The sequence below is a fragment of the Salvelinus fontinalis genome, chromosome 25 (assembly GCF_029448725.1).
Source record: "Salvelinus fontinalis isolate EN_2023a chromosome 25, ASM2944872v1, whole genome shotgun sequence".
In the NCBI taxonomy this organism is placed as follows: Eukaryota; Metazoa; Chordata; class Actinopteri; order Salmoniformes; family Salmonidae; genus Salvelinus; species Salvelinus fontinalis.
The window spans coordinates 28,790,201-28,806,675 of NC_074689.1; the positions used below are offsets into that span (position 1 = coordinate 28,790,201).

At 41.2% G+C, this 16,475-nt stretch overlaps 1 protein-coding gene across 6 annotated transcripts in view; it reads left to right on the forward strand.

Moving 5' to 3' along the window:
* The first annotated feature begins 524 nt into the window (after positions 1-524).
* Positions 525-16,475, forward strand: part of LOC129823071 (aspartyl/asparaginyl beta-hydroxylase-like) — a 46,744-nt gene continuing 30,793 nt past the window's right edge. For 4 of the 6 annotated variants that reach the window (XM_055881793.1, XM_055881797.1, XM_055881794.1 and 1 more), the window contains exons 1-4: positions 526-847; positions 13,055-13,237; positions 14,676-14,720; positions 15,599-15,667. In XM_055881793.1, the coding sequence (XP_055737768.1) occupies positions 808-847; positions 13,055-13,237; positions 14,676-14,720; positions 15,599-15,667 (337 nt within the window). In that variant the 5' untranslated portion in view covers positions 526-807. Of the gene's footprint in view, positions 848-13,054; positions 13,238-14,675; positions 14,721-15,598; positions 15,668-16,475 lie in introns of all 6 variants that reach the window. The other 2 variants (XM_055881792.1, XM_055881795.1) reach the window with 2 other exon arrangements.

Genomic DNA, 16,475 nt, shown 5'->3' on the forward strand with positions numbered 1-16,475 from the left:
ATGACAATATGAACATCTGGATACCGCCCAAGCCTTCACCTTAATGCATACGTTTAAATTATATTATGTGAGATAAACATAACTATTTTTGAAAGTTCTAGTTTTACTGTCCCCACTACAACAGACAATACAAAAATACATTTAATTGAAATACTGTAGAATTCCATTTATTCCCATGAAGGACTGCTCCTTCTGGGGAGTGGCAATATGGCCGATCGGTGGCTTCATAGCCTCTCACTGGCCAATACATAGCATTTTACAATCCAGAGTTTAAATACATAACTGGATTTAACCCCCCAGAAGATACTGCAGGCATCCCCATCAGGGACTCAGGCAGAGAAATCCCCGCCTGTCTCAGGTTGGATACTATATAGCCCTCTCTGTCCCTTCCAGGTCCACTCAGAAGCCACCTAAACCACTTTGATGTTTATGTTATGTGAAGATGTCGCGATAGACAGGGGACACTTTGCCACGTTTTCGCTGTTATCAAAACTGCAGGGCGGAAATCTCTGGGCACTCCCAACAAGTATTGGTCCAAGCGGTTGAATTACAACGAAAAATTATCTGCCGAAAACTCCGCCCATCTTTCATTCCCTGTCGTGGACTGGCGGAATTTAAGATCACTCAATAGTAAACTGGTTACCATGGACTTTAGCTTGTCAGTCAGTATCCATGAGGACATTATTTTGTTGGAATAGTAGGTAATAGGAAGCTATCTCTATCAAGGTGGTATCAGAAATTAATTTAGGGAACAAGAAGGGAGTTTACAGGCCAATTATTTGAACAGTCAGCATCCGCGCACTTACAATGGCTCCAAGGAAGAATTTCAGAAACCAAGCCAAAAAAGGTCGGTACCCTTCCCAATGCTAACTAGCTAACAGCATAGCTCGTGCGCTAAATGATTGTGCAAGTCTAGCTAGTTAAATATGTATTTGCCAGTTATGCAACTGCACGACCACCAGGCAAAGAATAATGTATTTGATAATGTTCTTTCCTCGAGCCAATTGTGCAGAATCTATTTTAAAATGGTACAATGTAGCAACATGTACTGTTACAATGATACAATGTAGCAACTAGGTACTGTTACAATGATACAATGTAGCCCCGCTGCTAACGTTCACTGTTGTCCACTGTGTCAGCGGGTTAGTTAATGTCTTCAGTACATTTAGAAGGGAGTTTATATGTTTAGCTATTTGTCTTCTGTGTTGGTTTAGGCTTCGTTTTTCTCTCTTCTCAAATGATGATGAATGTGAATGATGCTATGTTGGCCTGTGGGGAATGGTCATCAAATTATTCCATATTCCCAGTGCACACCATGTCATTCATCCAGACTATCCCTGTGCACGCATAGACGTTTTTTTATTTACATTTTTTTTTTACCAGATAACTGTTTCATGGATTTTGTGTCATTAAAGGGTTGCATAACATTTTTCACACTATTAGCCTACACTTAAATTATCTTAGAATAAGAGTGTCTTAATTGAGGACTGAGTCTAAACTAGTGAAAAGTGTCCTGTGTTGTGACTGGTGTGTAATAGTTACTTATAACAAGGAACTGTCAATGCATGGATTTTAATTGTGTTTTCATTGCACAAACTGGCTAAGTTTTTAGCAAGTATTTCCCACTATAAGTGGATTTCAGTCAGAAGTGCAAAGACATGGGAAGTTATCTGTTGCACTGCATGTGATGCTATTATAAAAAGTCAACATGCACTGTGATTGTAATATCTGATTGGAAGGCATAGCCTACTAATGCTTGGCCCTGTTTGCAGTGCTGTGAACTCAATGGGTTGTTTGTGCTGGTATTGGGAAAGAGACACTGAATCTACACTAGGGTGTCACAACTGCCAAGGCAACATCAACCACAGAAAAATATTGCAGGTGTGCGTGCGTATGCATGACAGTTGTTCATCTTCATGGTCCATGCCCTGTAACATCCTTTGTTAGACAGATTGTTGCCGAATTCTTTGGCTGCCATTTATGGACCTACTACTCTGATGCACTCGCCTATTGAAAAAGAGGATGATGATTATTAGGTTAACACAAATTATGATTAGCCGATAACCTTTATATTTTTATAAACACATGAAGATTAGCCAATGGCCTTAGAGGAAGTCGTTATAGTCTTCAGTCATGATGGCTGAAATACACTGTGTGTCAGGAACTCTTTCCATGACAGACTAACCAGGTGAATCCAGGTGAAAACTATGATCCCTTATTGATGTCGCTTGTTAAATCTACTTCAATGGGCAAGACAAAAGATTGAAGTGCCTTTGAATGGGGTATGGTAGTAGGTGCCAGGCGTGTGTGTCAAGAGCTGCAATGGTGCTGGGTTTTTCCACGCTCAACAGTTTCCCGCGTCTATCAAGAATGGTCCACCACCCAAAGGACATCTAGCCAACTTGACAACTGTGGGCATCATTGGAGTCAACATGGGACAGAATCCCATATACGCCTCTACAACTACAGCTAATGATGTCACTGAAACCCTTAACAAAGAGTTACAGTCTGTTTTGGAATGGGTCGCCAGTAATAAAACTGGTCCTGAACATCTCTAAAACTAAGAGCATTGTATTTGGTGCAAATCTCATTCCCTAAGTTCTAGACCTCAGTTGAATCTGGTAATGAATGGTGTGGCTGTTGAACAAGTTGAGGGGACTACATTTCTTGGCGTTACCTTAGATTGTAAACTCTCATGGTCAAAACGTATAGATTCAGTGGTTGTAAAGCTGGGGAGAGGTCTGACTGTAATAAAGAGATGTTCTGCTTTTTTGACACCACACTCCAAAAATCAAGTCCTGCAGGGTCTAGGTTTGTAATATCTTGATAATTGTCCAGCCATGTGCAAGCAAAGACTTAGTTAAGCTGCAGCTGGCCCAGAACAGAGTGGCACATCTTGCTCTTCATTGTAATCAGAGGGCTAATATAAATACTATTCATGCCAGTCTCTCTTGGCTAAGAGTTGAGGGGAGACTGACTGCATCACTTCTTTTTATTAGAACCATTAATGTGTTGAATCCCAAATGATTTACATAGTTAACTTACACACAGCTCTGACACACACTTAGCCAACCAAACATTCCACCAGGGGTCTTTTCAGTCCCCAAATCCAGAACAAACTCTGTTCCTTATCATATTGCTCAATTAAACAGCAAACCTTTTTTTTTTTTTTTTTAAACAGATAAAGCAACGCCACATGGCAGAACACCTCTCCCCTATTTGACCTAGATAGTTTGTGTGTATTAATATATAGACTACGTGGGCCTTTTTTTTAATTGATGTAGTTCTGTCCTTGAGCTGTTTTTGTATATTAATGTTCTGTATTATTTCATGTTTTGTGTGGACCTCAGGAAGAGTAGCTGCTGTTTTCGCAAACAGCTAATAGGGATCCTAATAAAAAGACCAAGTCCCGTTGGGATGCTTTCGACACCTTGTAGAGTCCATGCACTGACAAATTGAGGCTGTTCTGAGGGCAAAACGTGGTGCAACTCAATATGTTGTGTACACTGCGTGTGTAATGATGAGTGTGACGTTTCAAATTGCATTGATGGCTTCTGTATCATGGCAACTAGCATATTGCGTGCCCCATTGTTGGAAGCAGTCAAGAGAGTGCCATGTATTGCACAGTGTCTTCCGTTAAGGTATGGTATCAACATATTTAGACTAGGTTAAATGGTTGGAAGTTTGTAAGCCGATTAAACACTACTCCACCCATCTAGTGAGAAGATGGTAGTGCCCGTATAGCACCAAAATGGGTGCGTCAGCCTAGTCATGAGCTGCAACTTTACACACATTTTTTTACTGTACAACTATTTCTAAATGCTGTACTGCAATGTGCTCAAATTCAAGAGAATTTCAACCTCTGCACCAGATCCTCTCTAAAGACCAACTGACAGGCAACTGTCATGTTGTCTGTGTTTGGACAAGTGCCAACTCTGCTGCAATGTCTTTGTGCGTACCTTGTTCTGCACAGTCCCTCTTGTGTCCTATCTGGCTATGGCAGATTAGTGTCACACACACACGGCATGTCCTCCCCATATTTGTTTGACGGCTCTAAAAAATAGTCCCCTGGGCTAGTTTGGCCAGTATTGAGTTCCAGCTGTCCAAGTGGGCACTCTACGCCTCATTCAGGCAGGGGGGATTTGTTAGAAACTGGGGAAAATCAAGGAGTTCTCATCATGGATCCCACTTCATCTGCCCTGATGGAGGAACCCGTGATGGAGGAGCCCATCTGTGAAGAAGCCATATTGGCTAAAGAAATCCTAGATGGGGTCAAGGGGATTTATAAATGGTAGGCTAATGGTTCTGCTTAACTGCTTCATTCAGAAGTGTTGAATGGTAACCGACAGTGTGGTGCCATTAAGCAATAAGGTCCGAGGAGGTGTGGTATATGGCCAATATACCACGGCTAAGGGATGTTCGTACGCGTGATGCAACGCGTGTGATCAATTGGATTCAGGTCTGGGGAACGGGCGGGCCAGTCCATAGCATTAAATGCCTTCTTCCTCTTGCAGGAACTGCTGACACACTCCAGCCACATGAGGCCTAGCATTTTGCATTAGGAGGAACCCAGGGCCAAACGCACCAGCATATGGTCTCAAAAGGGGTCTGAGGATCTCATCTCGGTACCTAATGGCAGTCAGGCTACCTCTGGCGAGCACATGGAGGGCCACAAAGAAATGCCACCCCACACCATGACTGACCCACCGCCAAACCGGTCATGCTGGAGGATGTTGCAGGCAGCAGAACGTTCTCCACGGCGTCTCCAGACTCTGTCACGTCTGTCACGTCTGTCACATGTGCGTGTGAACCTGCTTTCATCTGTGAAGAGCACAGGGCGCCAGTGGCGAATTTGCCAATCTTGGTGTTCTCTGGCAAATGCCAAACGTCCTGCACGGTGTTGGGCTGTAAGCACAACCCCCACCTGTGGACGTCAGGCCCTCATACCACCTTCATGGAGTCTGTTTCTGACCGTTTGAGCAGACACATGCACATTTGTGGCCTGCTGGAGGTCATTTTGCAGGGCTCTGGCAGTGCTCCTCCTTGCACAAAGGCGGAGGTAGCGGTCCTGCTGCTGGGTTGTTGCCCTCCTACGGCCTCCTCCACGTCTCCTGATGTACTGGCCTGTCTCCTGGTAGCGCCTCCATGCTCTGGACACTACGCTGACAGACACAGCAAAGCTTCTTGCCATCAGCTCGCATTGATGTGCCATCCTGGATGAGCTGCACTACCTGAGCCACTTGTGTGGGTTGTAGACTCCGTCTCATGCTACCACTAGAGTGAAAGCACCGCCAGCATTCAAAAGTGACCAAAACATCAGCCAGGAAGCATAGGAACTGAGAAGTGGTCTGTGGTCACCACCTGCAGAACCACTCATTTATTGGGGGTGTCTTGCTAATTGCCTATAATTTCCACCTTTTGTCTATTCCATTTGCACAACAGCATGTGACATTTATTGTCAGTCAGTGTTGCTTCCTAAGTAGACAGTTTGATTTCACAGAAGTGTGATTGACTTGGAGTTACATTGTGTTGTTTAAGTGTTCCCTTTATTTTTTTGAGCAGTGTAGTTTGGCGGCCTCCAGAGGAAGGAAATGTCTTATAAACCTAAAGTTGGACATGTTTCTTACATGTCAAGTTGGAGTCCAAAATGACACCAAGATACTTGAAGACACAACTATCATATTCTCCCCATTAACAAGAACAGCTCGTTGGGAAGAATCAATGGAATCCTTAGAGTACATCCTTTTTTCCCTTTTTTTTTTACCCCTTTTTTCTCCCCAATTTCGTGGTATCCATTTGGTAGTAGTTACAGTCTTGTCTCATCGCTGCAACTCCCGTACAGACTCCGAAGAGGCAAAGGTCAATAGCCATGCTACTTCCTCTTCGCCAAACGGGTGATGATTTAACAAAAGCTCATTCGCGAAAAAAAGCACAATCGTTGCACCAATGTACCTAACCATAAACATCAATGCCTTTCTTAAAATCAATACACATTTTGATATTTTTAAATTTATATTTTTTAAACCTGCATATATATAATAATAATATAATACTCCATAATGACAAAGCATAAACAGGTTTTTAGATTTTTTTTGCAAATGTATCAAAATTAAAATGAAACATAAGTATTCACACCCTTTACTCAGTACTTTGTTGAAGCACCTTTGGCAGTGATTACAGCCTCAAGTCTTCTTGGGTATGACGCTACAAGCTTGGTACACCTATATTTGGAGTTTCTCTCATTCTTCTCTGCAGATCCTCTCAAGCCCTGTCAGGTTGGATGGGGAGTGTCACTGCACAGCTATTTTCAGGTCTCTCCAGAGATGTTAGAACAGGTTCAAGTCTGGGCTCTGGCTGGGCTACTCAAGGACAGTCAGAGACTTGTCCTGAAGCCACTCCTGCGTTGTCTTGGCTGTGTACTTAGGGTCGTTGTCGTGTTGAAAGGTGAACCGTGGTACTAGTCTGAGGTCCTGAGCGCTTTGGAGCAGGTTATTCATATTTTCCTCGACACTGACTGGTCTCAGTCCCTGCCGCTGAAAAACATCCCCACAGCATAATGCTGCCACCACCATGCTTCACCGTAGGGATGGTGCCAGGTTTCCCTCAGACGTGCCGCTTGGCATTCAGGCCAAAGAGTTCAGTCTTGGTTTCATCAGACCAGAGAATCTTGTTTCTCATGGTCTGAGTCCTTTAGGTACCTTTTGGCAAACTCCAAGCGGGCTGTCATGTGCTTTGTACTGAGGAGTGGCTTCCGTCTAGCCACTCTACCATAAAGGCCTGATTGGTGGACTGCTGCAGAGATGGTTGTCCTTCTGGAAGTTTGTCCCATCTCCACATATGAACTCTGGAGCTCTGTCAGAGTGACCTTCGGGTTCTTGGTTACCTCTCTGAGCAAGGCCCTTCTCCCCCGATTGCTCAGTTTGGCCGAGCGGACAGCTCTTGGAAGACTCTTGGTGGTTCCAAACTTCTTCCATTTAAGAATGATGGAGGCCACTGTTCTTGGGGACCTTCAATGCTGCAGAAATGTTTTGGTACCCTTCCACAGATCTGGCCTCGACACAATCCTCTCGCGGAGCTCTACGGACAATTCCTTCGACCTCATGGCTTGGTTTTTGCTCTGACATGCCCTGTCAACTGTGGGACCTATTATATAGACAAGTGTGTGCACATTTCCAAATCATGTCCAATCAAATGAATTTACTACAGGTGGACTCCAAGTTGTTGAAACGTCAAGGATGATCGATGGAAACAGGATACACCTGAGCTCAATTTCGTGTCTCATAGCAAAGGGTCTGAATACTTGTAAATAAGGTATTTCAATATATATATATTATATATTTTTTTTATACAATTTGCAAAAATGTATTAACCTGTTTTTGCTTTGTCATTATGGGATATTGTGTGTAGATTGAGTGGGTAAAAAATAATTTCATATATTTTAGAATAATGCTGAAACATAACAAAATGTGGAAAAAGTTAAAGGCTCTGGTGACTTTCTGAATAATTCTGAAAGTATTCACACCCCTTGACTTCATACAGGGACATCTTGTATTTCAGAGGCACAACAACAACTTGTATCTGTCAAAGTAAAATGTGACTTGCCTGGCCCTACTATGGCCGACTTTGAGTTCAGCCTGTGGAACCAGTCAGTGTCTGGGGCCTTTAGGCCTACTACCTTCCTCTGTCATTCATCATTTGATCCAGGCAGGGTTATTTTCTACCTGGACTGCAGCATCCCCCTCACTCCTCCTCTTAGTCAGATCAGCGCTCACTAACCCCTAGCATCTGGGGAAAGACTGACTTTCTTTCAGAATTCTCAATCACAATGACTGAAATATGCCCAGTCAAAATGACTGCGATATATCCAGTTAGCAAATATCTATGTCCTATGAGATACAGTGCCTTGTAAAAGTATTTAGACCCTTTGGAGTTCTTCACATTTTATTGCGTTACAAAGTGGGATTACCAATCTATACAAAATACTCTGTAATGTCATAGTGGAAGAAACATTAGCATAAACAAATAACAAATAAACTAAAATATGGCCTAAATTAGTTCAGAAATAATGTTTGGCTTAATAAATCACATGTTACATGGACTGACTCTGAAATAATAGGGGTTGACATGAATCGTCCATCTGAACTGAGCTGCAATTCAGGAATTAAACTGCTCAGGGATGTTACCATGATCCCATTGATCATTTTAAAACCGCTACAGAGTTCAGTGGGAGAACTGAGGATGGATCAACAACATTGTAGTAACTCCACAATAATGACCTAAGTGACAGAGTGAATAGAATAATACATATATACAGAATAAAAGTATTCCAAAACATGTATGCAACAAGGCACTAAAGAAATACTGCAAAGGAATCAAATTCATTTTGTATTTGCCACATGCACCAAATACAACAGGTGTAGACTTTACCGTGGAATGCTTACTTACGAGCCCATTCCCAACAAAGCTGAGAATAGGTTTTTATTACCGGCATAAGGCTTGTTTTTCTTTTGAGGCCAGGAAGGAGCTGGTACGATGTACATTACTGGCAGTTTTTTAGATTTTAGTGATGTTATACAGTGCTGTCACGATCGTCATTACGTGAAAGAGTGGACCAAGGCGCAGCGTGATATGAATACATCTTCTTTTAATAAAACGAAGACAAAACTGAAGAACACTGACAAACTAATACAAAAAACGATCGTGAAGCTATACAAACTACGTGCACACATGCAACATAGACATAGACAATTACCCACAACCTACCTAATGCCTATGGCTGCCTTAAATATGGCTCCCAATCAGAGACGATAGACAGCTGTCTCTGATTGAGAACCATTCCAGGCAACCATAGACTTACCTAAACACCTACACTGAACACAACCCCATGAACTCTACAAAAACTCCCTAGATAATACAACCACCCAAGATGAGACAAACACACACAAACATCCCCCATGTCACACCCTGACCTAACTAAAATAATACAGAAAACAAAGATAACTAAGGCCAGGGCGTGACAAGTACTGTGAAAAAGTTTTTGCCCCCTTCCTGATTTATTTTATTGCACATGTCACACTTTAATATTTAAATTTGTTTGATCTGAAACATTTAACAAGTAAACACAAAATGCAGTTAAGTGATGATTTGATTTATTTTGGGAGGAAAACTATCCGAACCTTCATAGCCCTATGTAAAAAAAAAAAAAAGTAATTGCCCCCTAAACCTAATAACTGGTTGTGCCACCCTCAACATCAACAACTGCAATCAAGCGTTTGCGATAACTGGCAATGAGTCTTTCAAATCGCGGTGGAGGATTTTTGGCCCACTCTTTGCAGAATTGTTTTAATTCCGCCACATTGGAGGGTTTTCAAGCATGAACCGCCTTTTAAAGGTCACGCCACTCAATCGGATTCAAGTCCGGACTTTGACTAGGCTACTCAAACCTTCATTTTGTTTTTTTAAGCCATTCAGAGGTGGACTTGCTTGTGTGTTTTGAATCATTGTTCTGCTGCAGAACCCAAGTGCGCTTCAGCTTGAGGTCGCGAACTGATGGCCGGCCATTCTCCTTCAGGATTGTTTGGTAGAGAGCAGAATTCATGGTTCCATCAATCACAGCAAGTCGTCCAGGTCCTGAAGCAGCAAAGCAGCCCCAGACCATCACACTACCACCACCATATTTGACTTTTGGTATGATGTTCTTTTTCTGAAATGCTGTGTTACTTTAACGCCAGATGTAACGGGACGCACACCTTCCAAAAAGTTCAACTTTTGTCTCGTCAGTCCACAGAATATTTTCCCAAAAGTCTTGGGGACCATCAAGATGTTTTTTGCCAAAAGTGAGACGAGCCTTTGTTCTTTTTGGTCAGCAGTGGTTTTCGCCTTGGAATTAATTCTGCCATGGATGCTGTTTTTGCCAAGTCTCTTTCTTGTGGTTGAGTCATGAACACTGACCTTAACTGAGGCAAGTGAGGCCCTCAGTTCTTTAGATGTTATTGTGGGTTCTTTTGTGACCTCTTGGATGAGTTGTCGCTGCGCTCTTGGGGTAATTTTGGTAGGCCAGCCACTCCTGGGAAGGTTCACCACTGTTACAAATTTTCTCCATTTGTGTATAATGGCTCTCACCGTGGTTCGCTGGAGTCCCAAAGCTTTAGAAATGGCTTTGTAACCCTTTCCAGACTGATAGATGTCAATTACTTTGTTTCTCATCTGCGCCTGAACTTCTTTGGATCGCGGCATGATGTCTTGCTTTTTGAGATCTTTTGGCCTACTTCACTTTGTCAGACAGGTTCTATTTAAGTGATTTCTTGATTCAACAGGTCTGGCAGTAATCAAGCCTGGGTGTGGGTAGTGAAATTCATGATTTAACAAGGGGGGAGTAATTACTTTGTCACATAGGGCCATGAAGGTTCAGATAGCTTTTTTCCCTTAATAAATACACAACTGCATTTTGTGTTTACTTGGGTTATCTTTGTGTAATATAAAAATTTGTTTGATCTGAAACATTTAAGTGTGACAAATGTGCAAAAAAATAAGAAATCAGGAAGGGGGCATATACTTTTTCACAGCACTGTATATATGCAGGCCTCAGCCACTACCCTGAGAGCACTTGATTCAGTGTCAAATGTCTAACACATCATTGTGATCTCTACAGCACTGTTGACTGGTCGTCATTGACCAGGCTTAAACACTGCGTAGGCTTAAACACTGGCATACACTAATTTCTAAGGCCATATTGGGTAAAATGACATTTTATCTCTGTTCTTTTTTTAGTCAGGTCGGTAAATAAATATCAGTATCATTACGGTCCCATTCTCATTTGCTTCTAACAGTACCAAAAATTAGATCACGTCATGTTAGAAATAGTTTTGGTTTCTTAGCTCCATGGTACTGGAATTCTTTCCTGAACATTTTAAAATTTGATGATCCACTTTTGTTGGTGGAGTTGATCGATGTATATATCATAGAAGAGTGTAATTGTCTTTAGGCCAGCTGTTTTTAGTCAACATTTTCGTGTGTAACGTCAAATGTTTTTGTTGTACTGTGTGTGTTTTTTATAGATTTTGTTTAATGTTGTGTTAGTGTATTTAAGTTGTTTTGTCTGAAACGTTGTTCCCCCTGCTGCTATTGGACCAGGTCTCTCTTGGAAAAGAGATGTTATCTCAATGAGAAAAACCTGTATAAATAAAGGTACCATTTTTTTTTTTTTTTTTATTCAGAGTTAACCTCACTAGGGTATGTGGGACGGTAGCGTCCCACCTCGTCAACAGCAAGTGAAACTGCAGGGCGCCAAATTCAAAACAGAAATTTATATCCAAAAATCTGAGTTTAGGCAGGACGCTACTGTCTCACTTGGCAAAAAGCCGGAGAAAATGCAGAGCGCCAAATTCAAATTAATTACTATAAAAATTACTATAAAACCAAACTTTCATTAAATGACACATGAAAGATACCAAATTAAAGCTACACTGGTTGTGAATCCAGCCAACATGTCAAAATTCAAATAGGCTTTTCGGCGAAAGCAAACGATGCTACTATCTAAGGATAGCACCATTGTAAACAAAGAGAGAGAAGCATATTTCAACCCTGCAGGCGTGACAAAACGCAGAAATAAAATATAATTCATGCCTTACCTTTGACGAGCTTCTGTTGTTGGCACTCCAATATGTCCCATAAACATCACAAATGGTCCTTTTGTTTGATTAATTCCGTCGATATATATCCAAAATGTCCATTTATTTGGTGCATTTGATCCAGAAAAACACCGGTTACAAATTGTGAAACGTGACTACAAAATATCTAAGGTTACTTGTAAACTTTGCCAAAAAATGTCAAACTACTTTTGTAATACAACTTTAGGTATTTTTAACGTAAATAATCGATCAAACATTTTTAGAAACTTCAGAGTGTTTTCTATCCAAATCTACTAATAATATGCATATCTTATCTTCTGGGGATGAGTAGCTGGCAGTTTAATTTGGGCATGCTTTTCATCCAAAATTTTGAATGCTGCCTCCTACCCAAGAGAAGTTAAAAAGACAAATTTGCAAAAAAGCAAATAGTCACACAAAGTAATAATGAGACTATATACAAGGAGTGCCGGTAGTGAGTCAATGTGCAGGGGTACGAGGTAGTTGAGGTAATACATTATGTACATGTGGGTAGGGGTAAAAGTGACTAGGCAATCAGGATGATAATAAACAGAGTAGGTGTGTGTGTGTTGGACTCTCTGTAGTGAGTGTGTGGGTAGAGTCTAGTGAGTGTGCATTGAGCCAGTGCAAGAACACACATTTTGGCCTGAATGCAAATCCTTATGTTTGGGGCAAATCCAACACATCACTAAGTGAGTGTCTGTTTCTTTATTTTCAAGCTTGGTGGTGGCTGCATCATGGTATGGGTATGTTTGACATCGGCAAATACTGGGGAGTTTTTCAGGATAAAAATAAACTGGATGGAGCTAAGCACAGGCAAAATCCTAGAGAAAAACTTGCTTCAGTCTGCTTAAATCTGCTTAAATATATGGCAAAACCTGACCATTGCTGTTTAGCCATGATCCCCAGCATCTTGACAGAGTTCCACGTTTTTTTTAAAAGGGTAATGGGCAAATATTCCACAATCCAGGTGTGCAAAGCTCTTATAGACTTACCCAAGAAGACTCACAGCTGTAATCGATGCCAAAGGTGTTTCTAACATGTATTGATTCAGGGAGCTGAGTACTTATGCCACAACTTTCATTTGAAGTAGTCTTTAAAAAAATATGTTTAAAAAAATCTTCCACTTTGACATGGCATAATATTTTGTGTAGATTGTTGACAAAAGATTGCAATCTCTTTTAAATCACACTTTGTAACAACAAAATGTGAAGAAATCCAAGAGGTCTGAATACTATTGCAAGGCACTGTATGTCCCAGTAGCATAGGCTACAGTATGCTCCAGTCAGGATGACTGAGATATGTCCCGGTAGCCTATGATCCAGTCAGGATGACTGAGATATGTCCCGGTAGCCTATGTTCCAGTCAGAATGATTAACCTACTCATTGTGTCCTTTCTTTTCCAGAGGTGAAGCCTGCAGCAGTGGTGAATAAGAATGGTGTGAAAGCGGAGGCTACTGTTGCTGCTAGTGGTGGTGGTTTTAGCAGCACAAAGATCTTCACCTGGTTCATGGTGCTGGCTCTCCTGGGGGTGTGGAGCTCCGTGGCCGTGGTGTGGTTTGACCTGGTGGACTACGACAACGTCATCGGTGAGTCACCTGACCTCCCCACAGCCCTATGATAAACAGTAATGCTTTATTTTACAGCCCGTTTTAAGCTGGTACCTGGTATTGACATGTTACTCACAAAGGAACCTTTGTGGTTACAATACTCACCTCAAAGAATTACACACTATCGGTAACTACTAACTACCAAAACATGGTATTTCAAAGAAACCAAAGTGTAATTACCATGAAAGTATTATTTAAATCAGGCTACTCTTTTAATAACAAGTAATTTCTAAGTATCAACAGGCTGTAAATAATAAAGCGTTATCTGATAAACTCTTGCCTTTTTGTGTTACAATAAGATGAGAATTAAGTTATATCTGATTTAAATATAAAAATGCACAACGTTACAAAATGTATATATTGCAATATACAGTATATCATGTAAAATTTAGGGCATTGGGTTCTGTTTGTATTAGGGATGCACCGATAAGAAATGTTCCTTGCTAAAAAACGCGATACAAATAACCACCGCCTTTTTAAGCATTCTAGTACAGTTAAATAGTTTAAACACACACACTGACCGAAAAAAATAGTTATTTTGTTGGAATTTACAAATGTCCCCATTACCAGTAAAACATAATCAAAACCTATTTATTTCACTTACTTGCTGTGCTGTTTCATTTGTTCAGTCTCAACCAGGATTTCATCATACATGTCAAGCAGTGAAGTTTCAACTCTGTGTCCGTGGCTTCTCTTCCTCGGTGTGCGCTGTCACTGTGTTCGTTTCCATATTCTCCAGCTCTGTCTGTAACATTTCACGTAAACCCTTTTTCTTACTCTTTCAAATGACTGCTCGACTTGTTGACTGCTCGAGCCGCACAGACATTGTGGGCTAGGTTAGGAATGCTGTGTTGCATGTTAGCGCTATATTTTTTGTGGCGTCATTACGTCGTCTACCTACGTTTATATAGGTATGCACGTCAACTTTGGCATCGATTTTTGCACATCGGCATTAAACTAGACATCGGGCCAATGTTGGCATTTTTAGCGACTATTCCGATATGCTTACCGCTATATCGTGCATCCCTCGTTTGTATCCTACATTTCAACCTGCAGTGTTTAGCCTAAATTGAGTAATCCCCTATAGATGATGTTCTGACCACAAAGCTTTCTGTAGGCTCATGAGAACGCCACTTACTTCCTGTATGATTCGGAGAAGGCATTATGTGGTTTAGACAGAGATCTGTTACTGACAGAAGGCCATGACCTTATGAAGAAGAACATTTAAGGGGGAAAGAGGTATTCCTATTGAAATTAGTAAGAGGGTTTTGTAAAAATGTTTTTAAACATTACATTTTAGTACCCAATTTAATATGTGTAACATGAAGTAATACTGACACTGTTTCATTAACTTTTGATATTGATGATGTCCCTATAAACAAACTGCTCCTGTGTGTCTTTTAATCTTGCAAAGCAGAGAGGGCAAAGGAATTCCGTTTTAACTTTTCAGAGGTTTTACAAGGTATGGTCTTTACTTGCATGTATCACCAATATTCAATTCTATCTGTTATTAGTTTTGAATAGGTTACATTTATAGTATGCCTCAAAATAATGATTTAACAATATGCAGTACAATATACTTGTCTTGCTGATGTTCCCTCTGGGACCACCCATGTGAAAATGTATGCACGCATGACTGTAAATTAGATTAACGTGTCTGCTAAATGGCATGTATATTGCATGGCTTGTTGATGTTTCTTTTCCTGGTCTTTTGATTGGTTTGTTTTTACTAGTCCCTTTATTTATTAGGCTTCGACTCATACTAAATGTTTTTTTATTTCTCATCTGATTTTGAAGAAGCAAATTCATTGGATTGAAGGTATAGCTTCATTTCATCAAGGCCCTGCGACGGACTAGCGTCCTATCCAGGGGGTGTACTTGTTGGCTATATCAAGCTGCCTGTGTTCGGCTGTGGTACGCCTAGGGCTAGTCGGGTGGTTGCCGCTTTATTAATATATATATGTATATATACTGCTGCAGTTCAGCAGTATCACCATGACCACAACTTCCCTCTCAGAAATACAGAAGGAATTCAGAGCTGAGCTGTAGATATGATACGGTTCCACTCTGAACACCATAGTATGACTTCATTGGCAAGTAGTGAAGTATCATTAAAGTCAGGAGAGTCACATTAAAGAATCCCAGTGACCTATTAACTGTCTGTAATTAGAGGAAGTGTATGTCCCCTAGACCACCCCCCCCCCCCCCCCCCCACACACACACACACACACACACACACAATGATTTTGATGGAAAGGCCAAGAACAGGCTCATTTGTGGAAAGGACTGTACTCTGAACATTGTTTATGATATGACTTTAAGACTATTCCCTTTTTGTAGGTAAACTTTCAGCGTATGACGCAGATGGCGACGGCGACTTCGATGTGGAGGACGCCAAAGTACTACTCGGCAAGTGCATTTTCTAATAATGACCTTTTTGTGACCTCTAAAATGTTACTCATGCATGACTGACTTGGTTTTCTTGTGTTTGAGTACCAGTGCCATGAACTTAACAGCTTACTTAGAGCTTACTTCAATGGGGAAAAACTCAAGGGGGTGGCGTTAAAACTTCCCTATGAATTGGTACTAAAACTTAAAATAAACAAATAGTTCCATGTAAGTACTCCTGCACAGAGTTGTTCAGCAGTAGCTATTTAATTTAGTATACGGCTCAAACGAGCTTGAAGTCCTGTGGCAGCATCTACACAGCCTTATTTGACTTCGACAGTCTACAGTTCTTCTGTGCTGAAAACCAACAATATTACTTATGGTTGTTGCAACGTTGGTCACCTGCCGCATGTACAGTATCAAAAATACTGCTTTATTACTGACACTTCTCATTTCCCACAATGCCTAGCCTAATAGCTCTTGTCCTGTGTATCCTAATAAATAAAGGGACTAATAAAGACTAAACCAATCAAAGACCAGAACAAATGACTGTACCTTACCGACCACAATCCCTGAACATAGCTGGCAATGACATTTCATAATTCGACACTTTCGAGAGCTACACTCAACTATTAAAGGGGGGTATTTTCTTGGCGCTCTTCTATTCGACTTATACGCCTCTTTCCTGCATTACCATCCACTTTATTCATTTCTCTTCCCTCTCTCCATCCTCTCGCTCCTCTTCTCTCCCCCTTGTTTTTCTCCTCTCTCTCGTCAGGCTTGACCAAAGATGGCGGTGAAATTACTAATGAAAACGCAGATTCCCTAG